The 25455-nt window shown below is 48.8% G+C and overlaps 10 protein-coding genes across 10 annotated transcripts; 6 read left to right on the plus strand and 4 right to left on the minus strand.

Moving 5' to 3' along the window:
• Positions 1 to 395: 395 nt before the first annotated feature.
• On the plus strand, positions 396 to 1591 carry LACBIDRAFT_250594 (uncharacterized protein; the record flags this gene model as incomplete). The annotated part of the gene is made up of 7 exons (XM_001882035.1): positions 396 to 475; positions 524 to 569; positions 626 to 777; positions 837 to 935; positions 989 to 1041; positions 1091 to 1258; positions 1317 to 1591. Coding segments are annotated over 7 exons (873 nt in total), but the record flags the coding sequence as incomplete, so codon positions are not given.
• A 416-nt stretch (positions 1592 to 2007) lies between these two features.
• LACBIDRAFT_298979 (uncharacterized protein) lies at positions 2008 to 2777 on the plus strand. The gene is made up of 3 exons (XM_001882036.1): positions 2008 to 2106; positions 2155 to 2385; positions 2449 to 2777. The coding sequence occupies exons 2-3, from the start codon at positions 2209 to 2211 to the stop codon at positions 2746 to 2748; spliced, it is 477 nt and encodes a 158-aa protein (XP_001882071.1). The 5' UTR covers positions 2008 to 2106; positions 2155 to 2208; the 3' UTR covers positions 2749 to 2777.
• A 514-nt stretch (positions 2778 to 3291) lies between these two features.
• On the minus strand, positions 3292 to 4811 carry LACBIDRAFT_328098 (uncharacterized protein; the record flags this gene model as incomplete). Its single annotated transcript, XM_001882154.1, has 3 exons — positions 3292 to 3300; positions 3513 to 4270; positions 4427 to 4811. 3 exons carry the CDS (start codon positions 4809 to 4811, stop codon positions 3292 to 3294), a joined length of 1152 nt encoding a protein of 383 aa, XP_001882189.1.
• Positions 4812 to 5137: 326 nt separating this feature from the next.
• LACBIDRAFT_298980 (uncharacterized protein) lies at positions 5138 to 6745 on the minus strand (the record flags this gene model as incomplete). Its single annotated transcript, XM_001882155.1, has 3 exons — positions 5138 to 6345; positions 6394 to 6632; positions 6678 to 6745. The coding sequence occupies 3 exons, from the start codon at positions 6743 to 6745 to the stop codon at positions 5138 to 5140; spliced, it is 1515 nt and encodes a 504-aa protein (XP_001882190.1).
• Positions 6746 to 7939: 1194 nt separating this feature from the next.
• On the plus strand, positions 7940 to 9707 carry LACBIDRAFT_298981 (uncharacterized protein; the record flags this gene model as incomplete). Its single annotated transcript, XM_001882037.1, has 2 exons — positions 7940 to 9593; positions 9652 to 9707. The coding sequence occupies 2 exons, from the start codon at positions 7940 to 7942 to the stop codon at positions 9705 to 9707; spliced, it is 1710 nt and encodes a 569-aa protein (XP_001882072.1).
• Positions 9708 to 12895: 3188 nt separating this feature from the next.
• LACBIDRAFT_146860 (uncharacterized protein) lies at positions 12896 to 13978 on the plus strand (the record flags this gene model as incomplete). The annotated part of the gene is made up of 8 exons (XM_001882038.1): positions 12896 to 12975; positions 13029 to 13052; positions 13108 to 13129; positions 13184 to 13341; positions 13388 to 13489; positions 13542 to 13594; positions 13646 to 13813; positions 13866 to 13978. Coding segments are annotated over 8 exons (720 nt in total), but the record flags the coding sequence as incomplete, so codon positions are not given.
• Positions 13979 to 14239: 261 nt separating this feature from the next.
• Positions 14240 to 14658, minus strand: LACBIDRAFT_328101 (uncharacterized protein; the record flags this gene model as incomplete). Its single annotated transcript, XM_001882156.1, has 3 exons — positions 14240 to 14296; positions 14332 to 14586; positions 14623 to 14658. 3 exons carry the CDS (start codon positions 14656 to 14658, stop codon positions 14240 to 14242), a joined length of 348 nt encoding a protein of 115 aa, XP_001882191.1.
• Positions 14659 to 15670: 1012 nt separating this feature from the next.
• On the plus strand, positions 15671 to 15931 carry LACBIDRAFT_298983 (uncharacterized protein; the record flags this gene model as incomplete). The annotated part of the gene is made up of 3 exons (XM_001882039.1): positions 15671 to 15710; positions 15769 to 15836; positions 15890 to 15931. 3 exons carry the CDS (start codon positions 15671 to 15673, stop codon positions 15929 to 15931), a joined length of 150 nt encoding a protein of 49 aa, XP_001882074.1.
• A 2420-nt stretch (positions 15932 to 18351) lies between these two features.
• Positions 18352 to 22580, plus strand: LACBIDRAFT_294557 (uncharacterized protein; the record flags this gene model as incomplete). Its single annotated transcript, XM_001882040.1, has 20 exons — positions 18352 to 18443; positions 18492 to 18536; positions 18591 to 18600; positions 18661 to 18675; positions 18728 to 19313; positions 19426 to 19513; positions 19748 to 19792; positions 19848 to 19857; positions 19928 to 19942; positions 19995 to 20478; positions 20670 to 20751; positions 20807 to 20851; positions 20907 to 21269; positions 21322 to 21395; positions 21493 to 21611; positions 21723 to 21931; positions 21991 to 22033; positions 22087 to 22188; positions 22242 to 22351; positions 22405 to 22580. The coding sequence occupies 20 exons, from the start codon at positions 18352 to 18354 to the stop codon at positions 22502 to 22504; spliced, it is 2637 nt and encodes an 878-aa protein (XP_001882075.1). The 3' UTR covers positions 22505 to 22580.
• Positions 22581 to 24171: 1591 nt separating this feature from the next.
• LACBIDRAFT_328103 (uncharacterized protein) lies at positions 24172 to 25280 on the minus strand (the record flags this gene model as incomplete). Its single annotated transcript, XM_001882157.1, has 5 exons — positions 24172 to 24215; positions 24270 to 24621; positions 24684 to 24822; positions 24882 to 25036; positions 25098 to 25280. The coding sequence occupies 5 exons, from the start codon at positions 25278 to 25280 to the stop codon at positions 24172 to 24174; spliced, it is 873 nt and encodes a 290-aa protein (XP_001882192.1).
• Between the last annotated feature and the right edge of the window lie 175 nt (positions 25281 to 25455).

Raw genomic sequence — 25455 nt, forward strand, 5'->3', positions numbered from 1 at the left:
TACCTCCCTGACAGCCAAGAAACCCTTACTGACCCCCAGGATTTGATCGCTTCTCCTTTGGGCTGGCACGCCACGAGCACCAAAAACTTCACCGATACCCAGTTCGTACATCCTCCTTTGTTATCCTTCATTGGAATACTAACGTTTTTCATTCTTGTAGAGGCAACAACGTTATTGCCTATAAATCCTCGCAAACCAGCACCACCGCCCAAAGCTCTCCTAACCTCGTGTTCAATTACCCCTACGATGTTAGCCTAGCGCCCACAGGTGGGAAGAACATCGACGCTGCCCGCACCAACGCTTTTTACATCATCAACACCGTCCATGATATTGCCTATCGATACGGATTCACTGAGACGGCCTTCAACTTCCAGCAAGACAACTTTGGCAAGGGTGGTGCTGGTAACGATAGGGTCCTCATGAGCGTGCAGGATGCGTCGGGAACGAACAACGCCAACTTTGCGACTCCTCCCGAGTACGTGGACTTGATCTTCTGTCCAGCCTGCTGCTAATCAGTTTCCAGTGGTCAATCCGGCCAATGCAGGATGTACATCTGGACGACGACGACCGTTAGCTTGGGTTCATGTCTTGTATCAATGACTCTGACTTCTTTCCGTCTTTGCAGCCTAACCGCGATGGATCTCTTGAAAACGACATCATTGTGCATGAGATGACCCATGGCATCACAAACCGCATGACGGGAGGTGGAACTGGTCGATGCCTGCAGACGACGGAGGCTGGTGGTATGGGCGAAGGCTGGTCAGATGCTTTCGCTGAGTGCGTATCTTCCTTTTTTCTCGTTTATCACATTCATGTCGATGTTCTCGTTCTTATAGGTGGACTGAGCAAAAGTCGGCGACCCTCACTGACTACGTTATGGGTGCATATGTGTATAAGCCTGCTGGGATTCGCAACTATCCCTACTCTACCAATCCGTAAGCGATCCTGCACCATTTCCCCTCCAATCCCAGGTTGACCTCCGCTCCAGCTCTGTCAACCCCTTGAGATATTCCAGCATTGCATCTCTCAACGAAGTCCATAGTATGTATTTATCCGAGAAGTCCTTCAATCTGTCTCAAAAGTTTGTCAGACATCGGCGAAGTCTGGGCTAACATGCTCCACAATGTCTACGCACCCCTCGTTGAAGCGTACGGGTTCTCGACGACTGCGGCTACCAATCCCGATGGACCAGAGGGCAACATCGTTTTCCTTCACCTTTTTATTGACTCTCTTGCTCTACAACCTTGCAATCCTACATGTACGCTCCACATTCTTTATATTACCGCTCTTCAAAGCTGACATTGCTGTCTCTTTAGTCGTGAGCGCGCGCGATGCTTGGATCCAGGCGGACAAGAATCGATACAATGGTGCCAATAAGTGTTTGCTCTGGAAAGCGTTTGCCAGCCGTGGATTGGGTGTCAACGCCAAGAACTACGTGGATGATTCTTCCGTTCCTAATGAATGCAACGCCAGTACTGCCCCCGCCCCAACTACCACGTCAGAAGCTTCCATTCCGAGCGAGACTTCTACGCCCACTACCGATCCATCCAGCACGGAGGAGCCCTCTTCCACACCTGAGCCGTCTGCATAGGTGCCATCTCAAAAGTTGGGAAGCAAGATAACTAGGCTAATCTGATTGCCGCCCATCCCTTCTAGCAGTCCACATATCATACTTACGCATCATTGTTATGTTTTTGAACTCGGAACTAATAGCATTCTTTGTATATAAGTAGCACTCGCAATCATCACTCAAGCATAACTTTGTCGCAGCCTCACAATCTATCGCAGTCCCCCACTCTATCAAACTGTTGAGGCGTGTTTGTGACGCTCCGCCTGCCGAAGCTTTAAAGGGTTGACCTGACCGAATAAAAACCACATGTGGCTCTGGGCTGGAGGCGTGGTGGTTTGGTGGCACTTTTCCTCGACTCCAGCTAGTATTTGGCCTTGTTGACCAACGCCGTTTCCGCAGAATACGTTCCCTTTGCCCATGACCCAACCATGACCCAAGCTTTCTGGCACTCACCCTAATGTCGCGCGCGGCGGTTTATTAAGAGCCGAGGCCATTACCCAACCTTCACTGACACGCGTGCTCTGCACGGCTCCCAGGTGAGCTAAAAAAGGTCGGTGCCAACTCGGGCCCTCATCTAGAATTAGGACCGCCAGCACGTCAAGCTAACACTAATCGATTCGTGAAATAATAGGGTGAATATGCGCTTTCATCACCCCGCGCCGCCCATCTACCCGCAATGGAAGAAACCGATGACAAATCGTAGCATCGACGAGGATGCTAAACTTCAAAGTGGTTTTCAACAAGAAGCGACCGAAAAGATTCGGGAATTTATACGAACGACGGGAAGTTGCGCAGATGTCCAGGAACACCTTTTGGTTAGGGCATTTTTTGTGACCTACAATTGTTCATGCTGACATTTCGCCTCGGTTTTTGTGCAGAAAGATCTAACTATATTTCTGGGCAAGGTTCGCGATGAGGATACTCTTGTTAGGGCCGCGTCTCGCCTATACATCAAGAAAAGGTTGGCATATAAGGAGTGGGCTCGGGAGTGGGTTCACTTGTCGACGCTTCCGCTGGGAAAGAGGCGACGCGAAGCCCAACAGAGCGTTAATATGTTGTGTGTGAAGAAAGACCGCTTGACGTTATTGTTCAAGGCGCTTGAGCGCATTTGGCCGCGATTTATGGAGGCGGCTGCTTCTCGGGGAGAGCTCCTTCTTGTCGAGCATTATTACCATTAGAATTTACTTATTTGCGTATTTTCAGCTCATCATTCGACTCACCATTCCTGACCGCCCCCGCATGTTCCTGACTCAAGGTTTTACGTGTACATACTTTTGAAACATCTCTGGAAAAAATGTGTCTGTGCGACGGTCCGTAAATTCGGGAATGCGTTATTCGATCGATCTTGAAAATTCTAGAATATTAACCAACTCGTAAACTCGCACACGATCCCTTGGTTATAAATTGTGCCGCTCTCTGAGAAACGGTTTAAGAGACAGCTCCTTGAAGGTAGCAGTCAAATCACCAGACATTTGTTGGAAAACATCCCACAAGTGTGACCAAAGCATCTGCCAGTGAATGTTGCTAAAAATAACTTTTTGACTGTGTCCGTGGCGAAGTTCTTTGTTTGTCGCCATCTCTTTGCCATCTCTTGTCGCATTATATCTGACTTCACCAGTGAGAACCTGGCCATACTCTAATCCCACTGAACCACCCGTCGATCCTATAATCCCGCCATCCAGACTCATCCTTTACATCCACCCCTTGTTTCCCAATCAATTCTATCCAGTCTAGAGTTTCCGTATGCAGGTACGCGGTGTCCCTGCCGGCGGAAAAACATATCTTTCGGAGGGGATGTTTGGCTCCCAGATGCAAAGGGGAACTGGAACCTGAATGCAAGGGCTCCGTACCCGAATCCGATTGCGAAGAAGACTCCCAACCCAACCGCGCCGTGACCATTTCCACGAATAGGCGGTGGTTCTCCGGATTCATGCTATCGCACCCCATATCCAAGTACTTCTAAATTCGGGGCAAGGAGGTAAGACGCGATACCATGGAGTACCGCGTCCGAGATCGGCCTTGCCGTGGTGTATCGGTCGGGATAAAAATGAAGGCGTAATACCTTGACGGTGGTGCCAATGTACTCCAAGGTGCGGAGCAAGTACTCGGCGCTGATATCTACGTTTACCATTGAAAATTCTTCAATGGAGCAAGAGGACTGGTCGATTAAGGCCTGGAAGCTTGCTTGAGACCACCGCTTCTCCCCTTTCATGGTGAAAATTCGGAGAGAGGGAGTGGTAATGGCGTTGATAATATTTAAGATCGATATCCGCCCTCGGATATTCAATGTGTGTAAATGTGGAAGGGCGAGTTTTTCCTCTGGAATCACGAACACATTCTCATCATTGACGTGCAACTCGCAGTCGCGGATGTTCGGACACGTCGTCAGAATTAGCAGTACATGCTGTGAAGTCGTCGCGTTGAGCGTCAACGTGTGCAGCCGTGGGGAGGAGTTCCACTGGATCATGGGCACCAGATTCTTGAATCCCAGATGGGCTCGGTCGTCGATGCTATCAGGCGGGAAGCACAGCTCGAGAGTTTCAAGCACCTTAGAAAGGCCCTGTGAAAACCGCATCCTTGGGTTGTAAGAGATGATCGTAGTAAAGAAGGTCGCGGAGACACATGTGCACAGATTTCCAGCGTGAAAGGTGGTGGAAGAATATACATCAGGCATCGGGTCGCATCCCCGATCGGTGTCAACTGGTAAGCAAATTGACAAGGAAACGGGTTTGGATCGCTCCAGCCATAATTTTGCGAGCGAAAAAGTTGGACTGCACGTCCCCGTGCTGGAGCAGCGTACTTTGAAAGACGCCCAAAGGAGTGGGAATGCGAGTGCCACGTCCCGCCAATACTTACATATTTGGCATAGGAGCAACGGGGCGGCTTGAGGATCAGCTTCAACAAAGCCCTCAGGAAGACAAGCGAGGAAGATGGATTGGAGGATCATCTCGATGGGGACGCGGCGGATGGGGGAGAGGAGACATTTTTGGTAGGCTATACGCTCCCGTGCGTCGGCCAGATCTCTGAGGTATGGTAATAGGAATGATTCGAGCCATGAGAAGCGCTTGATGTCGTCAGAGAGGTGCTGGGAAAGGACACCCGCGTCGAGGATGTGCCCTTGTTCGATGTGGGATCTGAAGGCTTTGGTGGATATATAATCTGGATTTAAAGAGGGAAGGGCAAGAAGGAGTTGGGAGAAAGAGGGGAAGGGCTTTGGCCCATGGTTTGTGTTATCGTTCATGGTGGTATTGGATTATCAGATCCACGGCCCACATGTTTCGGACCGCTGCATTTGCTGCAAAATTATGTACTTACAACTTACAAGTAACAAAGGACGATAATCATCAAAGGTAATACAGAGTAACTTTGTAACGTAATGTAGGTAGAACGAATTTTAGTGAAGGGGATCCCAATTGTACAAACACATTTGCTGCCAAACAAACATCGAAGGTAATACAAAATAACTATGTAGGGAATTTTATGTAAGTAACGTATGCAGAACGAATTTTAGTGAAAGGAATTTAGTAGTACAGTAAGGTATTCATTTCTGTTAATATCTCCTCTTCATCATAAAGCTGCCCGCAACCCATCCTTCCAATCCCTCTCCCCCTCCGCCGTCTGATAAAGAGGCAACTTTGGGGGCGTATAAAGCGGCAGCGGGACTGAATAATCAATCTTCCGATCGCCATTCGAGTCGTAGAGCTGCGAGTACGGCGGGAGTGTTGCTTTGAGATGTGAAAGTGAGGGCGGAGATAGAGGTGTCGTTGTCGAATCGAGCGAACGCAAAGGCGCCTCCCTTCCAAACCTAAGTGGGACTGAAAACCCCAACGTCTCTCTCGCCTTCTCCCCACCATCCAAATCATACAAGAACGTCACATCCACCTTCAAATCGTGCCACACGACCCAAAGCGCCCCGGCCGCGCTCTCCCTAATGACGGGCTCGCCTGCCCACGATTCCTGTTCCTCATCCACGCTCGCTGAGCTCAGTTGAGCAAAGGGGACATGTGTTTCCATGGTGTACCACGTCGGTGTTGCGTCGGAGGATAGTTTAAAGTCGTCAATGAAGGCGTAGTTGTCTGAGGAGAGCTTATAGGTACCATCGTCACCGCGAGGAAGGAGAGAAAAGGACCGGGTGATGGCTTCTGCGTTGCCAGAAGAAGAGGCATGGAGGATGGAGAGATCGTAGAGCGTGCTTATAGGGTGTGGGTCACGAAGGGGGAGGTTGGGTGGTTGCATGGGAGCAGGGGGTAGTGGGAAGGACGTCAAGTATGCAGGGGAGGGGCGGATGCGGAATTTTTCGTGTTGGATGATGTTGATGGATAGGTTGGCAATTTGTAGTCGTTTGCATTCGTCCCCTGTTAGATCTCTGGTGCGCATGCGGAGCGTTATTGGTACCGATGTGTCTTGGATGTTCACAAACTCTGGCACCGACGCTAAAACTTGTATCTTTGACAATACCTCTCGGGGAATGCGTGGGCTATCCTTCGGCGTCGGGTTCACGAGGTAGTTCGTCATCGGAGGGGGATGGGGGTCAGGCGAGATGAAGCGGTCGAGTTTGATGGGGGTGCTGGCGTCTACGGATCTAACACGCGAGCGAAAAGGCGCACAAAGCGTTGCTAAGCTCCATGAATGGCGGTGGTTGTCCTCCGAATCTAGCATGATGAATTTTGCAGTAGCGTATAGCGCATACCGAACACCGAGTTCTTCCAATCCGAGGGTACTAGTCGCTGGTAGCCAGCCTGGGATGGGAAGGTTGAAGATGACGTTCCATTGGCCTTCGTACTAAGTCAGTGGCGCGTCGTGGTTGGTTTCAAAACACGTACAGGTATCGTCTTCGTGGCCATGGTTTGTCAGTTCCATGGGCTCGGAAGGCGCAACGTCGCGAGAGACAGAGCAGAGGCGGATGGCGGCATACCCGGTTTCAGGTGTGTTGATTTCTGATTGGCCTTCAAACGTCAGGGAGACGGATTCCAGGAGGACTCGGGCGGTGCGGCGGGTGGAAAAAAAGGAGTAGGGCGATGAGAGCGAGATGGAAACGTGTCCTGATAGAGAGTATGCAGAGCTACGATCATAAGTATGGAACCAACAGCAAAGCAATGAAACTTACAGAGGATCTGGGTCGCCAAACATGTGCAGGCGCGAAGACGAGGGGACGATGTTGATCGACACGGACATAATGGGCCTGCAGACAAGAGGTTGCGAGACATGGTAATAACAGAAAGTGTTATATACACAAAGTACAAAGATAAAACAAAGCCAATATTGAGATGGACGTTCTTTTGTTGTTCTTGATAACGTAATCTATAATCTCCCGCCTTTGACATCCTTTTTGGGCATGTTTTGTTCGGACAAGCGGCACGTGTGCGCAATTCACTATGTACCACGACGAAATACTTATATCACAGACAACATGGCACAGCCAAGGTCACAGGGACTGCAGTTGAATTTTTCATCCTCACGGTAGACCTCCGAACCTTCACGCTCGCTTGTGCGTCCCCACCTCCGAAAAACATGTTCCCCGTCAGTGCCACTGGCACTCTCCAGCATGAATGCCGCACCATGCATCAGCGGCGGGTCGCCGAGTGGCGCATTTCAACAGAAGATCGATGAGAGGCTTTTTGTGATTAGAATCAATGAGACGCTTTGCCCGCATTGGTGAGTAACTTTTGCTTTCATTCTAATTTTCCTTTCTTGGGAGTCTTGATAAGTTTTTGTTTGCAGACACGAGGAGCGCCTGGGCCGTCCGGAATAGTTAGGAACCTTTGCTCCAGAGCCTTCCCTTACGGGGGGTCATCTACTTTTCATCATGATTCCTTGGTCCTCCTTTTGGAAAGTCTAATATGAGAGAAAAACACGTTGTTGAGGACCTTAAAAATATTAAAGAAAAGAGATAGAATATGGCATCTCTATGTTACTTTAAAGGCTGGTACTTTGTAAACTAGAAAACCGTCTATCATAAGTCAAACCCCCTCTTGATGGCCTAGTCAGAGTTAGTCGACTTCTTGAATTTGGCGAGAGATGGATATTTTATTTCTGGGTTTTTATCTTTCAAAAAGACTTCCTGCAATTTGTAGCGTCCCTCGTAAAAAAAAAACACGACTGAAAAAATCTTCCTTGTGCCTGTACTTTTGTTTATGTTGAAATTTGGTTGAAATCGGTGCTTTTGTCACAAAGGAAACTCTCAAGAAATATTTCCTGAATATGACAAAACAAACATTGCATTGAGTTCAGACTTACTGTACTCCTTTCGTGGAAATTCGTTCCACGTACATTACGTTACATAGGTATTTTGTATTACCTTTGATAATTTTTGTCCTGTAAGTTGTAGTCTGGAACACGTGGGCCGTGATCTGATAATCCAATACCACCATGAACGATAACAAAAACCATGGGTCAAAACCCTTCCCCTCCTTCTCCGAACTCCTTCTCACTCTCCCATCTTCAAATCCAGAATATATATCCACCAAAGCCTTCAGGTCCCACACTGAACAAGGGCACATCCTTGACATAGGTGTACTTTCCCTGCACCTTTCTGACGACATCAAGCGCGTCTCATGGCTCGAATCATTCCTATTACCATACCTCAGAGATCTAGCCGACGCGCGGGAGCGTGTAGCCTACCAAAAATGTCTCCTCTCCCCCATCCGCCGCGTCCCCGTCGAGATCCTCCAATCCATCTTCCTCGCTTGTCTTCCTGAGGGCTTTGTTGAAGCTGATCCTCAAGCCGCCCCATTGCTCCTATGCCAAATATGTAAGTATTGGCGGGACGTGGCACTCGCATACCCACTTCTTTGGGCGTCTTTTAAAGTACGCCGCTCCAGCACGGGGAAGTGCAGCCCAGCTTTTCCGCTGGCCAGATTATGGCTGGAGCGATCCAAATCCATGCCCTTGTCGATTTGCTTACCGGTAGACACCGATCGGGGGTGCGACCCGGGGCCTAATGACGTGTTGTCGTTGATCCACTTATTCTTCCAACACCTCTCACGCTGGAAATCTGTGCACATGTGTCTCCGCGACCTTCTTTACTACGAACATCCTTTACGAACCGAATATGTGCCTTCTACAGCGTTTTCTACGGTGCTTGATAACCTCGAGCTGTGCTTCCCGCCTGATAGCGTCGATCCCCAGCCTTCCGATCTGGGATTCAGGAGTCTGGGTGACATAATACCCATGATCTGGACCTCCTCCCCACGACTGCATACGTTGACGCTCAACGCGACGGCTGCGCCGAATATAATGCAAATTCTGAAGACGTGCCCGAACATCCGCGACTGCGAGTTGCACGTCAATGATAATAATGTGTTCGTGACTTCAGAGGAAAAACTCACCCTTCCACATTTACACACACTGAATATCCGAGGGCGGATATCGACCATGAATATCATTAACGCCATTACGACTCCCTCTCTCCGAATACTCACCATTAAAGGGGAGAAGCAGTGGTCTCAAGCGAGTTTCCAGGCCTTAATCGACCGGTCCTCTTGCTCCATTGAAGAATTTTCAATGGTCAACGTAGCTGTCAGTGCAGAGTACTTGCTCTGCACCTTGGAGTACATTGGCACCGCCGTCAAAGTATTACGCCTTCATTTCTATCCCGACCGATACACCACGGTAAGGCCGATCTCGGACGCGATACTCCGTGGTATCGCGTCTTATCTCCTTGTCCCGAATTTAGAAGTACTGGACATGGGGTGTGATAGCATGGATCCGGAGAACCACCGACTATTCGTGGAAATGGTCACGACGCGGTTGGGTTGGGAGTTGTCTTTGCAATTGGGTGCGGGTGCGGAGCACTTGCATTCGAGTTCCAGCTCCGCCTTGCATCTGGGAGCTAAACATCCCCTTCGAAAGATATGTTTCTCCGCCGACAGGGAGACCGCGCACATACATACGCAAACTCTAGACTGGATAGAATTGATTGGGAAACAAGGGGTGGATGTAAAGGATGAGCCTGCGTGGCGGGACTATAGGATTGATGGGTGGTTCAATGGGATTAGAGTATGGCCAGGTTCTCACTGGTGGTGTGTGGTTTTTTTTTCCCTTTTTGGCTGGGGGTATTGATGATTTTTCATTTTTTCTAGATTGTAGATGTGAATCACGAGAGTTATGGCTCGGTTTCGCCATTCTAAATGCGTGAAACCGGAAAGGATAATATTATCGAGGGTACCAAGCGCTGTAACAAGTCTTCTTTTTTTTGGGGGGAGGGGGAGAGTCTTGTGCTGTGTACCCAGCTCGTGTTAGGCGATTAACGATCTCTGGAATATTCAATCTTTCTCTTTTAGCTGAAGTTGTCCGAATCGGATAGTTTTACCAATTGTCCTCGGAAGGCTTTGCATTTTCAATGGGCCTACCTTTCAATTTTTCTACGGCCGAACCCTCCTGGCGCGTGCGTAGTTTTTGTAGAGTACCAGAAATGCTCGATCACCAGTATTTGGCAGAGTTTCGCAAACTCTGGTATAGATCACATTTATACATTGCACAATTTTGTGCGATCCTGCCTCAATTTACACGCACAGTTCAAATATTTTGGCAAGTAGCCCAAGAATTAGAAGGGTTCACATACATAGCAGAAACCTTTGGCTAGGCGTCCCTGTGTTAGGAGTGCGTACTGTAAGAATGCTGAGAGGTGGAAAAGGGTGAGTATCATGACATCCATATATCAAACAGAAGCATCGGCTCAACGAAGCTCTGGAGACTCAGACAAGCTAGGGAGATGTCTTGAGATATTTTGAGGGGAGAAGAGGGGGCATTGATGCTGGGATTTAAGGGATTTGGTTGACCTCATATCAGATTCAGGACGAAGATGAGAAACAGCCTGAGATTCGAGAAAGATGCAATTTTCAGGCTTGTTTACCTTACCCCTCCTTGCCAAACACTTCCTTCTTTTTCGAATGACCTCAGGCTTGACCACTATCGCCATGGCGCTGGCGCCAACACTGTGAGTCTGCGAATTACAACGCTGAGTTAGTTCAAGTCATGTTCATGTTAGTTCCTTTTTCTCTTCTATGATATCTCATCACGAACCTGACAGGTCCTTTAACGCACAACCAACATCCTGCATCTCCTGGTTGTGGGTCCCGCTACTACACCATCAGGACAATTTCCAATCCTCGAGCAGAAAGGTTCACTATTCATGCGCCACGGACCTGTGGCTCCCGACATCGTGCGGTGCGCGTTGCTATCAATGTGTGCTTCCCTCTTGGCATTCCACCAAATAAAAACACCTGCATGGTCGTCGAAGTACCTCGGAGACTAAGTTGGCGTACCTGACTTCTCGCCTTGTGCTCTGCTAAGCGTATACCTTGTGCGCCTTATTGCTGTCGGGGTTCTCGTTGATGAGCGGCAACTTCAACTCTCCGAGCCCGGAAGGAGCATCTAGGTGGAATCACCAGGTAGGCGCTTAATGGGATGACGTCGACGCGACGGGCGACACGAGTAGCGGCGGTATGCGAGGGAAGGAGACGGAGTACGCTCACAGCTTGAAATTCGAGTCAACCTACTGACTTTATATTACAGGTAGATCACTAGATATTCACATGAAGAAAATCATTCATCTGACCTACGCCAGCCCGAAATATCTACTTCGTATCTCTGCCATAGGACAATTCGGCCGATACGTCCTCCTCACGGGTTCTATTCTCATGTGGACTAGAAATGTTTATTCATTCGTGACTCTTCTTCTTCAAGATTCTGGCGCCTCATGGAGGATTGAATATTCCTTATTGGATCTAGTCAGTCGTCTGGTACTATGCGAACTATGTTCCAAAATTAGGAGTGATTAACAAGACTCATTGATATCAACTGGTTTGGCAACGCGGAGACGTGCTCATCAGGTTGCGTTGCACAAGATTACGCCTTATCGTACCACAAGCCTTCTATCCAAATATTGCAAACCTTCGAACTTATGTTTATCTAGGAGTGACTTAAAAGGATGAAATCTCTCTGAGAGATACCTCAGGAGACTTCTATCGCCTCTTCTGCCTCCTCTCGAGCCTGAGCTAGCCACTCGCCATGCCGTCTTTCAACAAATTCTTTGCCTCTGTCTATCTGGCCGTCGTCTATGCCTCATTGACAAGCGCAGTCCCCTCGCCTCTCAGCGCTGATCACTCTACCCATCGCGTAAGGCACATCAGCCGTGACCTCAAGATCGAGAGTTATCACCCACCCTCGTCTTTTGAGGTACGATCGTTGTTTCCCCATGGCACCATTATCAAAATCTCACGCTGCTGGCTGCGTAGGTCTTTGGAGAGGGCCTCCCCCAGCCTACCTCTTTCGGCTCATCTGCCAGTGGGCTTAACGACACCGCCATTGCTTTCGTCCAAGGCCGTCTCGGTGTTGATCCCAGCACGGTTGGCTATAAGAGTGGGTACACTGCGTCCGCGGAAAAGTTCGCGTATGTCAGACAAACCCATGTGTGTACTTACCATATGCCTCACCTTCACCGCATCGTTGACACTTCTTCTGGGATGTAGAAAGGAATCCCTTTCATCAACGCTGTCGCCAACGTTGCCTGGAAAGACGACAAAGTTGTTTCTTTCGGCTCCTCCTTCGTCAAGCCAAGTACGTAATGTCGTATTTCATATCTATCCAATGTCTGACTACTTTACAGGTAAAATCGCCTCTGAGAAGCCAACGATTGACGTGAAGTCCGTCATCTCCAAGGCGGAACAGGCGTTCAACGGGAAATACAACGGGTTTCCTACCGCTGTCCATTACCTAGCCCGACCTGATGGATCAGCTGCTCTCGTCCACGCTATTCAAATTCAAAACGAGGAGGTCAATAGTTGGTATGAAGTCCACGTCGATGCGCACTCCGGAGAAATTCTCTCTGCTACTGATTTCGTCGCTCAAGCCTCTGTGCGTTTTTTGCTATTCGAAGAGGCCTCCGGACTAATTGTTGACGGTATCACGTAGTATACTGTGCTGCCCATCACGAAGAGGACTTTGACCGAAGGCTTGGAGACCCTCACAGACCCTCAGGACACTCTCGCCTCTTCTTTGGGTTGGCACAACACCGGCACGACGAGCAGCACGACTACTGCGTAGGTATATTTCCCTTCACGGTTCCACAGTCGCTGATGTATGTCCAGTGGAAACAACGTCGTCTCATACAAGGGTTCAACCACCGCCACGACTTCTCAGAGTTCAACGGGGCTTAACTTTCAGTATACCTATTCGACCTCTCAAGCGCCATCCGTCGCCAATAACGTCGATGCTGCCCGCGTTAACGCCTTTTACCTGATCAATACCGTGCATGACTATGCCTATCGCTATGGATTTACAGAAGCGGCGTTTAACTTCCAGACCAATAACTTTGGAAAGGGCGGCAGTGGAAATGATCGCGTGCAGATCTCCGTTCAGGATTCGAGCGGAACTAATAACGCTAACTTCGCTACTCCACCTGAGTAAGCTCCGATTTTCTTTTTTGGTAAGATTGAATGCTGACTTGATTTTTTAGCGGTCAGCCTGGACAATGCAGAATGTATGATCTTTTCGTTGCGCTATTGAAGGGCTAATCTAACGAAATATTTTTCTAGGTACACCTGGACTTACACCACAGTACGCATATCCATCTTTCTCGAAGAAAATGCCCATACTAACTTAGACCGCCAGCCCAACCGCGATGGTGCATTGGAGAACGACATCGTCGTTCACGAGATGACCCATGGTATCACGAACCGAATGACGGGTGGGGGAACTGGAAGTTGTCTCCAGACGACTGAGGCTGGCGGAATGGGTGAAGGCTGGTCTGATGCCATGGCCGAGTACGTGTTTGACGCCTGCCTCCCTACGATTATATATTGATTCCCTCATCAGATGGTCCGAGCAGAAATCCGCCACCATCACCGACTACGTTATGGGCGACTACGTCACGAACAACAAGAACGGCATCCGCACCCATCCTTACTCGACTTCGGCGTTCGTCTCTTTTTTACTACTTCTGACGCCGTCAGCTAACATGCGCTGATAGTACGACCAACCCCCTGAGGTATTCGAGCATCAAGACTCTTAACGAGGTTCACAGTACGTCATCTCACACCTTCACCCATTTTCGTTTGACCCTCTTTGCCACAGACATCGGTGAAGTCTGGGCCAACATGCTGCACAACGTCTACGCAGCCCTCGTCGGCGCACACGGATTCTCGACGACCGCAAAGACCAATCCCGACGGAACCCAGGGCAATGTTGTGTTCTTGCACCTCTTCCTCGACGCTCTCCGCTTACAGCCCTGCAACCCGACGTGTAAGCGGCCTTCCTCGCCTTTTACACTATACTTTGCTAACGCGACTTTAAGTCGTCACGGCGCGTGACGCATGGATACAGGCAGACCAGAACCGCTACGGCGGCGCCAACAAGTGCTTGTTGTGGAAGGCCTTTGCTAGTCGGGGACTTGGCGTCAATGCGAAGAGCTACACTGATGACTCGAGCGTTCCTTCTGGGTGTTAGGTAGGCAGCGAGTTAGAGGAACTGGGATACGAATATTGGGGAAGAATGAATCTGTTTTTGTGTGATTGTTTGTTGTACACTAAAATCGTCAACACTTTAGTACCCTGCTTGGATTCAATGCCGCGCGTCACGGTGTAGATCGTACTTAGGTGGGCGATGCCTCAGACCTGACAATGACTTGTTTACCGATAGCTCATACCTCTCCAGCCAGTATCCTGTCAATTATGTGTTCTTGTGCCACGTCGGCTGGAGCAATTCCTTGGATGCACAGAGAATGACCTGTAAATCGAATAACGTCTCTTTCGATAACGTACATATATCATTAGCTCCTCGATGCGGTCCTTCCTTTCACCAGGAATCAAGAGGGATATTTTCAGGGTGAGACCACTCCTACGCTTTCTCCCGAAACTCCACATGAGTAACTTGATTTGGGCATTCCTTTGAGACAGTGCGGTTTCCTTGAGTAAATTCTGTTTAACTGTTATCTTAAAATATGAAGGGTCGGCCATACGTCGATTAGACTCAAACTGGGAGGCAGACTTCCGATTGGTTGGCGAGTAGGTAGCACCCTATTTTGGAGATTCGGTCCAGCACTAGATACTCACAATTCGGAGCTTGGGTGACTCGAGGTGACTCGCCATTGCGAGAATCTGCTGCGGATCGACAGGATGGGATCGGGATCAAGGTACAAACCTGTGCACACTCATTTAATTAAATTTGGACCGAGCCTCACACCCAAGCATCTACACCGTTATATGATATATCATTTCAAAATGAGTGTAAAGTAAATAAAATTGTATACCATCCCCAGTTAGATTTTTGTGGCATTATGGCAGGCCGAAAATTCAATATCACGACTTATATTAAGTTTAATGGTCCGATGAAGGGAAACTCCGAGTCATCGCTTTGACTACACAAGCTCGTGGTCTGGTACCTTCTGGTACTGACGGGAATGCATGAATACAGGCATTCGTTTCAAACCCTTAAACTTAGGCTAAATAAAACTGGTTGGCAAACGGCGCATCATCGAGAATCTTGAAAAATGTAGCACATCTACGCCACTGCAAGTAACTTCGTGAAAGTGAACACAAGAGCGAACGCACCTTGACAAAAGCGTCAGGAAGACAAAAAAAACTGGAAAAAAAATTCATGGATGACGACCTCTAAGCCTCCTTCATCGAGTATTTTGTTATTCGCCGCTATTGTTATAATATATGTAATCTAGACCAGTTCGTCGATGGCCTGAGTCTCGGCGCCTGACACTGCATGTCGTGCACCCTTACATACCCCCTGGAGACAATCTTGAATCCAAATTATATCTTAATAGGAGTTATGTACTAACTTACCTCAATTTCAAAAAGGGTCTTCGTCTGTTGGTGGCTTTCCAGGGATCTCCAGAATATATACAGCCAAATAAAGATGATTTTTGATAGCTCGCCGGCACTAGTCCATTCAAGCAATGTGTTTGTTCACAGAGCCTCTTTCTCGCGGTTCAGCGAGCCCACTGTCGCAACTCGTTTGGCTTACCGCCTCTGGACATTAACTTGTCCTAAATGCACTATTAAAACGGAGGGTGTCGATGGAAGCGAACTTCAAAATCTTCGCCCTCATTCACACCACTTGGCACTCGCACAACTGTCACATTCATTATCCATGCGCTGCTCTATTTTTACCGCACTCGTTCTCACACTTGGTAGGTTTATTCTGTCAAGTAATTTTTTTTTGAAAGTGTGTAACGTTCTTTTTTCCAGCGCTTACTCTGACGTCCGCGTCACCGATACCCATCGACACGAATGAAGTAAGCGCTCGGGAAGCTGAGGTGTGTTTCTTCAGCTGTTCACTGACTGGATGTCTTTCTAATCTTCTCTCAAGGCGCAGTTACCACCCGGGTGTTCCCCCTTCGTTTGCATATGAGGACTCGAAAGAGCCTCCGCCGCCAAAATCAATCAAGGCCGCTTACATAATTATTCCCCCCATCAAGTTATCTGTATCCATATCCAACACAATCGGTGTTGTAGCTGTGAATTTCGCTTTCTTACTTTGCTTATTTTTATGGAGAACCTTCAACGTGCTCTTTGCCACCTTCCTTCATCATTTTACATTGATTAGATTTAGAACATGTTTTTTTTCGCCTTCCCCAAGATCTTTGACGGGAACTGGCTGTCGTAAATAGTATGCTGGTATATACATGGGATCAATTGGAATAATTCATATTTTCGGGAGTTTTCTTTGTGATTGGAACGGGTTCTTCTCAGATTACCACATTCTGCCACGATGCGGGTGTTTGCAAAGTTACCATTGTCTTGGATATCCGTAGCTACAGAAGCGCTGCAGCGTTGGGATTTGTCAAGAGCCCATCTCCCGACATTTGTAGAAGAAAAGATGAATAAATGATCTTTGAGCTATATTAATCCTGATTGATGCCTAAAAAATTCTATCTTGAAGAAATTACGGCCATAAATCTATTGGCTTGGCCAAGAAAATTTTTACACCTCTGCGAAGAGGAACGCCTGTTTGGACATGCTCGTTTCATGCCTCCGAGAAATCTCGAAGAAATCTGCTCTAAATAAAATTACTTGAGAAATGCTGGGCCATCTTAATCTTCCAGTAAAAAATTAGTGCGTATTCTTTACTCACAGGAGCATTGCTGACGGAACGTATTATAACGTGGTGTGCTTGCTTCGAGTGCACTAACTTAGGACTCGTGGAAAGGGCCAAACGATGATCACAAGTGCAAATACACCCCGACAAACACCAACCGAAACTCTCGGATAAACAAGGGGTTTGATCCCCGAAATCCTTACCCTAAGCTGATCAATCGCTTTAAGCCCACCCACCACAGGTGTTGGACATGTTACCAAGATTATCTCCCAGAAAAGATGTAGTTAATTTTGCTGAGAGTAATGTTCCGTAGTGTTGCTTTTTCCGAATTTGCGATACCGAGCCCTGGTGCCTGTCTGCTCATACCCTGGAGACAACTCTAGACAACTCTATGGCAATGAAAGTGCGACCATAAGTACATACCTCAAAAAAGGGTCTTACTCTGTCGGGAGCTTTTCGGGGATGGGTAGAATCAAAAGATAGTTTGTGATCAGTGATACCGCTAGTCAATTCGGGCAGTCTGTTTGTTCATTTCTCCACGTTTTTAATTCAGCAATGCCACTGTCTAAATGCGCTTGGTTTTCTGCCTCTGGACGTTGGTTTGTCCTTCAGCTCCCGCAGACACTTAAATTAGAGAGAGCCGACGGGGGGTGATTCTCAGTAGCACATACTTCGCTCCATACTTCGCTCACCCACACCACTCCTGGTACATAACTTCGACATTCGTCAACAATGCGCTGCTCTATTTTAACTGCGGTCCTTGTTGCAATTGGTAAGTCTCTGCGTTTGGTGGCCTTCCAGAGCGAATTTAACTTTCTCATTTAGCGGCCTCTTTGACGTCTGCGTCACCAATACCCACCGGCGCGGATGAAGTTGGTGTTCGAGAAGCTGAGGCACGTTCCGTTAGCTCTTTTCAAGTCGCCGCTTTGTCTAATTTCTTTTCTTTTTTTTTTTTCTGACGTTCAGGCGGAGCCGTGTTCCGCCTTCTCATGCATATGAGGTTTCGGGAGAGCCTCAGTCGTTCAATTCATACGAGCACACGGACATATTTATTCTGCCAATCATTTTCAGGCTATCTTTGCTATCTAGAGATTCATACCCAGCGTTGTCCACATTGCTTTGCACTTCGTATTTGGTCTATTTAGCATTCTCAACGTGCTCGCCGCCACATTCCTTCGTTTACCCTTTTTTACATCGCTTAGACTCAGACGTTTGGCAGGAGCTGACCATGTGGTACATATACATATACGTGAAATCTTCGGTTTCAATTTCGGTGTCAATTTTTAGAAATGAAAAGAGGGCACGAGGGGCATTACCAACTGTTTAAGTTGTTGTGCTCGGATATAATAATATACGCTGAAGAAATTGGATACCTTGGGGAGATCGCGGCGAGGATCAACCAAGGATCAACGAGACTTACAGGCAAGAACATGGAGAGGTGACCAGAGGTCTGAGAGAGAGTGCCGTTTTGCGGTTGATGCGCCTCGCCCTCGGAGTTACGCCATGTAAAGCCCTTAAATTGACTGTAAAACCACGCTGGAGATTGCTGTCCAAGGACGAAGTGATTGCGACAAACAAGCGCGAAGTTTCTTGAAGAGTTAAACGTGGGCCCCGTAGCCAAACATCACAAAAACAAGATGCACGTGACTGACGCACGGGCCGGTTCGTGACTCCCAACGGCGCGTACAGTTGACCAGTGCCACGTCTCAATTTTCAGACCAACCGCCATCACGATGGCCCAAGACGAACTGGAAGAGATAAATGGCTTCAAGCCCAAGATATGGCTCGAAGACGGGATGGAGCATGAAGTCGGCTCAGCGTCGAGGTACGTTCACAGGGGTTGCAACTTCAGCCAGCGTTGACGGGGGTATAGTAAAGCGGTCTATAAAATAAAGAGGACCATGGACCATTATTACTGGTATGCACGTTCTCAAATTCTTACAAGCCGAAGCTGACATGTACTTCTGAGCAGCAACTGCCCCGTATGCCTCTTTCGTTCTCAGGTTGTCCTTGTAGTATTAACCATTCTGGATTGTTGGTAGGCATGGCGTAACCAGGTTTGTATCGTCTTATACACCCTCAGACTTTTAGGCTAATTACTTCCTACAGAAAGGAGCACCGGTGAATGCTCGTTCATGCAAACATATCAAGAGCCTCTTGGGTGAAGCGTACGAGAATGCACGCTTAGCAATGAAAAACCCCGCCGGAGCTGCAGCTACACAAGAGAAAAAGCCCCCTACGAAGAAGGCGCCCGCGAAGGCACCAGCGGACAAGAAAGCCCCAGCAAAGAAGGTACCCGCGAAGCGTAAGAAGGCTGATGAGGACGAAGAGGAGGAGGAGGAGGAGGTTGAAGAACAAAAGCCGAAGAAGAAGCCCACGGCTAAGGCTCTACCCAAATTGAAAGGCAAGGCTCCTGTAAAACGTAAGAAAGTAGCAGATGACGACGACGATGACGAAGATGATGATGAGGCAGAAGACGACGACGACGTAGAGGAAGAAGAGGAGGACGAGGAGGAGGAGAAGCCCAAACGGAAACCCGCATCCAAAGCTAAGCCTGCGTCCAAGGCCAAACCTGCGTCCAAGGCCAAACCCACATCCAAGGCCAAACCCGCATCCAAAGCCAAACCCGCGTCCAAGGCTGTAGTCAAGGACGAAGACGCCATGGACATTGACTCCGCACCGACTGGGGATGGCGGTACGTCCTCTCTACACTCAAACCACAATGTTCCTCCCTTTCGCTCCTCCTGTGCCCTCGTATTCCCCCTGGCTTTCTTTCTTTCCGCATACTCATTTTATATACCATCCAGGTGACGACGAGCTTGCCTCAATCAATGGCATCAAGCCGCTTGTATGGATCCCACAGGGTGAGGAAAGGGAAGTCGGCTCTGCTTCAAGGTATGTATCACTGTCATGTTTTTGGTGGCTTTTCCGGCTCTCTCGTTTGGCCCTCGGCGAACCTCATCGTCGGTCTCAGTTTGGCTCATTTTTTTGATCAATTTTTGTTGACCCATGAACTTGTTCCTCTTCGCTTTCATCCTTCCTTGCTATGTTCACTCCCTTTCAACCCTGCTTCACCTTTTCGTTTACCCCGTCCATCACCTTTCTGAAATTAACCTTTGACACCAACAGTAAATCCGTGTACAAGGTCAAACACACCATGGACCATTTTTATTGGTGCGCTTCACCCACTTCCTTGCCTCTCGTTTACTCATTCTACTTTGGCCTTTAGCACGTGTCCCGTAAGCGCCAGTCCTGCCTTTGTCGTTCATGAATGAACGAGCTAACCAAGCTGCTCTTTCCTTCTTGAAGGCATGGCGCAATCAGGTTAGTTTTACATTCTCCTTTTATGAAATCAAAGTTGACTTGTCTGAACCAGAGCGGTCGCCCTGTCAACGCGCGGTCGTGCAAGCACATCAAGTCCCTTCTAGGCGAAGAGTACGAAGAAGCCCGTATTCAGCTCAAAGACCCAGATGGGGCTGTAGCAGGCGCCGGAAAGGGGAAAGCCGCATCCAAAGGTAAACTCGTGTCCAAAGCTACACCCGCATCCGAGGCTAAACCAGCCTCTAAAGCTAAACCTGCCTCTAAAGCTAAACCTGCCTCTAAAACTAAACCTGCCTCCAAAGCTAAACCTGAAAGCAAAGCGAAGACAACGGTTCAAACCAAGGCGGGTGGGAAACGCAAGAAACCCGACTCGGATGAGGATGAAGAAGATCGGGATGAAGAAGAGCAACAGTCAGAGGAAGAAGAGTCTAAGGTTCCTGCGAAGAAGGCTAGAATTTCTCCTGTCAAGGAAGATGACGAGGATGAGGATGCCTCTGAGGACGAAGACGGCGATGAGGAGATAGGTGCTGTGGATGGCGGTGAGTGTCTTTGTTGGCTGCAACTTTTTTTTTTTTTTTCCTTTCGTTTCTTCGTCGGGTGTTTTCACGCAGCGTTCTTTGTCTTGCTCATTTCCATTCTCACGGCGAACTTTCTTATCTTTGGGACACAACCTTGTCTCTTTCGCCCTCTATCTTAGTCTGGGACAGGTGCTGACGACCATAACCAACAGATGACCTTGCTGAGATCTCTGGTGTCAAACCAAAGGTTCTCCTCGCGGACGGTGAGGAGAGAGAGGTAAAATCACAGACTTCGTATGTTACCATCCTCCCCAGTTTTTCAGCGTCTTTTGCCGACACACTTTTGCAGGAATTCAGTGTACAAAATCAAGCGGACTTGGGACCACTTTTACTGGTGCGCTTCAACATCCCTCACATACTCGCCTGTCTCACTCTCCTCATAATTGCAGTACCTGCCCGGCTTGGCGTAACCAGGTTTGCCTCGACTCTTTCCTATTCTTCCAGAGCTCTAACTTCTGGTCCCCGCAGGGTGGTGCCCCCGTGAACGCCCGGACATGCAAACACCTCCAGTCCTTCCTCGGCGCCGACTACGAAGCCGCCCGCTTGAAATACCGCAACCCAGACGGACCTGCTCCAAAAGCTGCCAAGAAAGCCGCCGGCAAACGTAAGAAAGCGGATGATGAAGACGGGGAGGAAGAAGGTGGATCAAGCGGAAAGACGGTGCCTGGACTCTTACTTGCCAATAAGTGGGATATTGAGACGGGCCCAGATCCCACGGGTTGGTTGATTTCGGAGAAGTTGGATGGTGTTCGGTTAGTTTGGTTTTCTTGTGGGTTTTGGCCGAATTTTGACCTGCATGTGCAGAACTTTCTATGATGGGAAACAGATGATCAGTAGACTAGGAAATCCATTCACCCCTCCACAATGGTTCCTTGATAGTACGTGCTTCTTCTTATCCAGTTTCCCCCCCTTCTTTTCTTCACCTTCATTCTCCGGTCTTTGTCTTTGGAGGGAAAGGCTGACGCTCCGCTGTAGAACTTCCCAAGGACGTCACCCTCGACGGCGAGCTTTTCGGTGGTCGTGGGCAATTCCAGTCCACAGTGTCAATCGTAAAGACGATCAATTCTCCCCACTGGAAGAATATCACTTTCCAGGTTCGCATCCGCTTCTTGAATTTCTTCTGTCCCCGTTATATGACATCCATCTAATCACTCCACACTTCTTCTTTTCCCATTTGTATTCTTTCTTTCCGTCCTTCCCATCAGATCTTTGATGTTCCCTCTCGCGGAACTGATACTTTTGAAGACCGACTCTCCTGGCTGCAAAAGACTTTCGGCGAGGGCGGAACCCACGCTGTTGAACAAATCGCGGTTGTCGAGCATGAAGCAGCTCAGAGCAGGGAACACGTGCTCCAGAAGCTCAAAGAGGTGGAGACCTTGGGTGGGGAAGGACTAATGCTGAGGCAGCCGGGGTCGTACGTCCTTCTTCCTTGTTTGGTCTAGAGTTGGGTACTGACCTGATACTTGGTTCCAGACAATATGAGGGTCAACGATCCGGGACATTGCTGAAGATCAAAGTTCGTCTTGACCTTTCTCTCCATGTGGTGCAGTGGCTTACGTAGGTGCTCAGACATTCTATGATGCAGAAGCCATTGTCACTGGGTACATGCCTGGTAAAGGACGCAACGATGGTACCACAGGCGCTCTCAAATGCAAAATGGCTTCAGGCAAGGTATGCTGTTTCTCCGCCAACCTTCAACTGCGGTACCTGATACGCTCATACAGACCTTCAATGTTGGCACGGGCTTGAGCGACAAGCAGCGTAGGAATCCGCCCAAGGTTGGGGCTATCATCGTTTATCGCTTCCAGGAACTTACACGGGATGGAGTTCCAAGGTTTGTTTCCGCCTTGAAATCTTTCGTCACAAATTTTGACGTATATTGAACAGATTCCCTTCATATATAGGGGAAGCGGCTGATAAAGACGTCCCGAAGGATGCTGAGATTCCGGAACATCGGAAGGCTGGTGCTAACTCTGCGGAAGCGTAGGCTGCTGTTATACTTACCTCTGACACTGGCGCGGACTTAATTTTTAAATAAATAAATAAATTTGCTTATCGCACTCCTCTACCCCTCTATACCTTTCCGGGCTCCCCGTTGTTTCTCTCTGATAGAAGGCCTTGTTCCCTAATGCACTTGCTCATCGTCGAGGATGACGGGTCTTATGAAGTTCCGCCTTGCTGCAATGTGCATTACAGTGTCTATCCCATGAACTTTGTGCCTGCAACTTGTCCTGGAAGATCCCAGAAACTCCTGGGCTGGACCTACACATCGATTTCCGCATTACCTATGGAGAAGAGCCTGAGTGTCGCCTCCTAGCATTCGAACGGCCCGACTGCTACGTCATTATGTTCTTAATCAGGGAGAATGCCCTAATATATGGTCCGTCTTCATGGCATCCGATGACCTTCAAATTTCACTTCTACTTACAGCTCGGTACATTAACCAACGTGGCACCGTCATCGACTCCCCTCGACACGCTTCAACTGACAAGCCAGAACTTGAGTCTAACCCGTGGAAACCTTGAGGCAGAGTAACGATCGATCGTCAGCTGCTGTCACTGGCTATAGGTTATTACCCGTGCTTCTCAGTAATACGTTTATCCTTCAAACTCGACGATTAAAGAGGTACCAAGGCGGCCCCCAGCCTTGGGCTCATTCCCCACGCGGCTTCGTTTTTTACGAGCCTTTTCCCAACATACGACGTCGGGCTGAATGGAATATGGGTCCTATAGACTTCGCGTGCAATCCCGACGCTTGGGCTACGATATCCGTATAGCTCAATGTTTCTACCATTACAAACCTGAAACGGCCCCAGGGTAACGTCCAGCTCAAGCTATTTCCCTGCCATGTCTGACTTCATCTTACCATTTGAATTTCACCAATGACACGCCCTCTCGTTTGTTACGTTCGCCTCTTAATATGGGGAGGTTTCATGCATCCGGGGCCATCCCACGCAGGTCTACGCGCATTACCTGCCCAAACGCGTCTCATGCATGTTGGTATCACTGGTTGCCAGGTCTTGCTTGCAAGTACGTGTTAGCCTTTGCTTTTCCTATTGGACAGCTAACGTTGACATTGCGTCCAACCAGTTGATATCATGTCTCAAATTATTCCGTCGACTGTTTTGACCTAGGGCACTCAATGTGGTTTGATCCCCGATGACATGAAGAGTTTTATCGGGAAAGGTAGCTTTCACCCTGGCGAGGGCCATTTGTTGCATCGGTGGCGACATCCGTTGTCACATCTCCTACCCTCTTGGATCCGAAGTGAAATGACTTCCCTGCTACTAAAACGTCAAGCGTGACTCGTTCGCACTAGAGCCTATGATTCATCTCAATTTCTAGGATAGCGCTTCTGGGTGCTTGGGACTAGCTCTCTCCGGCATTTTTTCCCTCCACACCCAGCAGGCGAATAACAGTTCCACTTCGGTCGGAGTCCCAGCGGAAAGAGACTGTGTTTCGAGCTTTCCTCGCCTCCTTTCCATACATACAGATCGCAACTCAGAATCATCGATACTTAGACCCAGTTGCTTGGGTCACCATAGCTCAATATGTAAGTAAACATTGTCTAAATTATCACCTCGATGCGTTTACGATTCCAGCCACTGACTAGGGCTCCAAGGACGGAGCTAGGACGGCCCACAGAGCCACCAGTTTACTTTCTGGGGCCTCTTCGAACAGGTCCACGCCCAGGCCTCCCTGTATAATCCGTGGTCAGAAGCGTTTCTTGTTGAAGCAATGGACAGTTCTCACCTCCATATTGCCGGTAGGAATTGTCGTTATTGGAATCCGTAGTCGTTGTGATTGTTACATTTCCAGAGTTCGTGTTAGTGACGTTACTGAGGGAGTGGGAATCGACTTTATCCCCTCCGATGTGGGTCACAGTCACGGAAGGCTTTGGCGATTCGTCTTTCCGGATGGGCGGAATGGGTGCCGCTGGAGCGACTGGTACATTCTCTTGGTCGACCGCGGCGGGAGCAGGGACGGAAACGCCTGCCGCTTCGGAATTCTTCTTCTCTCTGTCGCGCTGAAGCTCCAGCAGTATCTTTTCGTGCTGGTTAATAAGCTGAGAGGTAGCCTCCCGGATGGCGACGTTAGACTGAAGCTAAAATGTGGGGTTGCGTCAGAACATGAAAATTCCGTGCCACATGCATGCTTCAGACCCACCCCAAACAGATCCAGAGATCGCCGCAGCGTATCCCGATACTCTTGAATCTTTCCTAGATCGGCCTTACTCCTGACCAGCCGAAATAATGCTCCCCTAGAGACCTCTTTGCGCAAAAAACGCTCAATGGACGATATTGTACTGTGAAGGAGACCGTCAATTAAAATACTCGATTCGAGAAACACAAATATCCTGCTGACCCGAGAAGGCCCTGAAGGTCGTCTACGAGCTTCCTCGACGGGCCACGATCATCTCCCTTCTTGGTAGCTTCCTCATACATGCACAACACCACGTACACCAGCTCGCAAGTATCCGCAGCCAGTTTGTGGAAGGCGTCCCTGTTGTCTTTTGCCCCCTATAACCGAGCATCCCTCGACTGTGAGGTGCGCAAGCGAAAACGTATGATCACAACCCACCTGGACGATGTTTAAAATCCCTAAGGCCAGCCCCGCTGCTTGCTGAAGGTATGGTACGGGTGCCATGCTTGCCGCATTGTTCAAGGTGGTCAAAACAATGTTGGATATTTCTAACGAATTTTCAACAATGTTTTTGACCTTCCTTCTTTTCGGAGCCGACGATGAATCCGCTGCTCGTCCCATTGTGGTGATTTTCGAGTGTGCTGTGGATTAGCGAGTACAGAAGAGAGGTCAGAGCCTCTTGAGTGGGTCGGAAGATGGGGGTTATATGAAGAGTGAACCGAGTGGTCAGAAGGCGTTTTATTGGGTTTGGTGACCCACACGCGTTGGGGCCACATAGCGCACTCCCTACATGCTC

The sequence above is a fragment of the Laccaria bicolor genome, genomic scaffold (assembly GCF_000143565.1).
Source record: "Laccaria bicolor S238N-H82 LACBIscaffold_15 genomic scaffold, whole genome shotgun sequence".
Taxonomy (NCBI): Eukaryota; Fungi; Basidiomycota; class Agaricomycetes; order Agaricales; family Hydnangiaceae; genus Laccaria; species Laccaria bicolor.

Excerpts from the sequence above, each read along its gene's own strand:
- LACBIDRAFT_298979 (XM_001882036.1), top strand. The coding sequence starts at position 2,209 with ATGCGCTTTCATCACCCCGCGCCGCCCATCTACCCGCAATGGAAGAAA. Across the intron at positions 2,386-2,448 it reads ATGTCCAGGAACACCTTTTG|AAAGATCTAACTATATTTCT; the intron begins GTTAGGGCATTT and ends GTTTTTGTGCAG.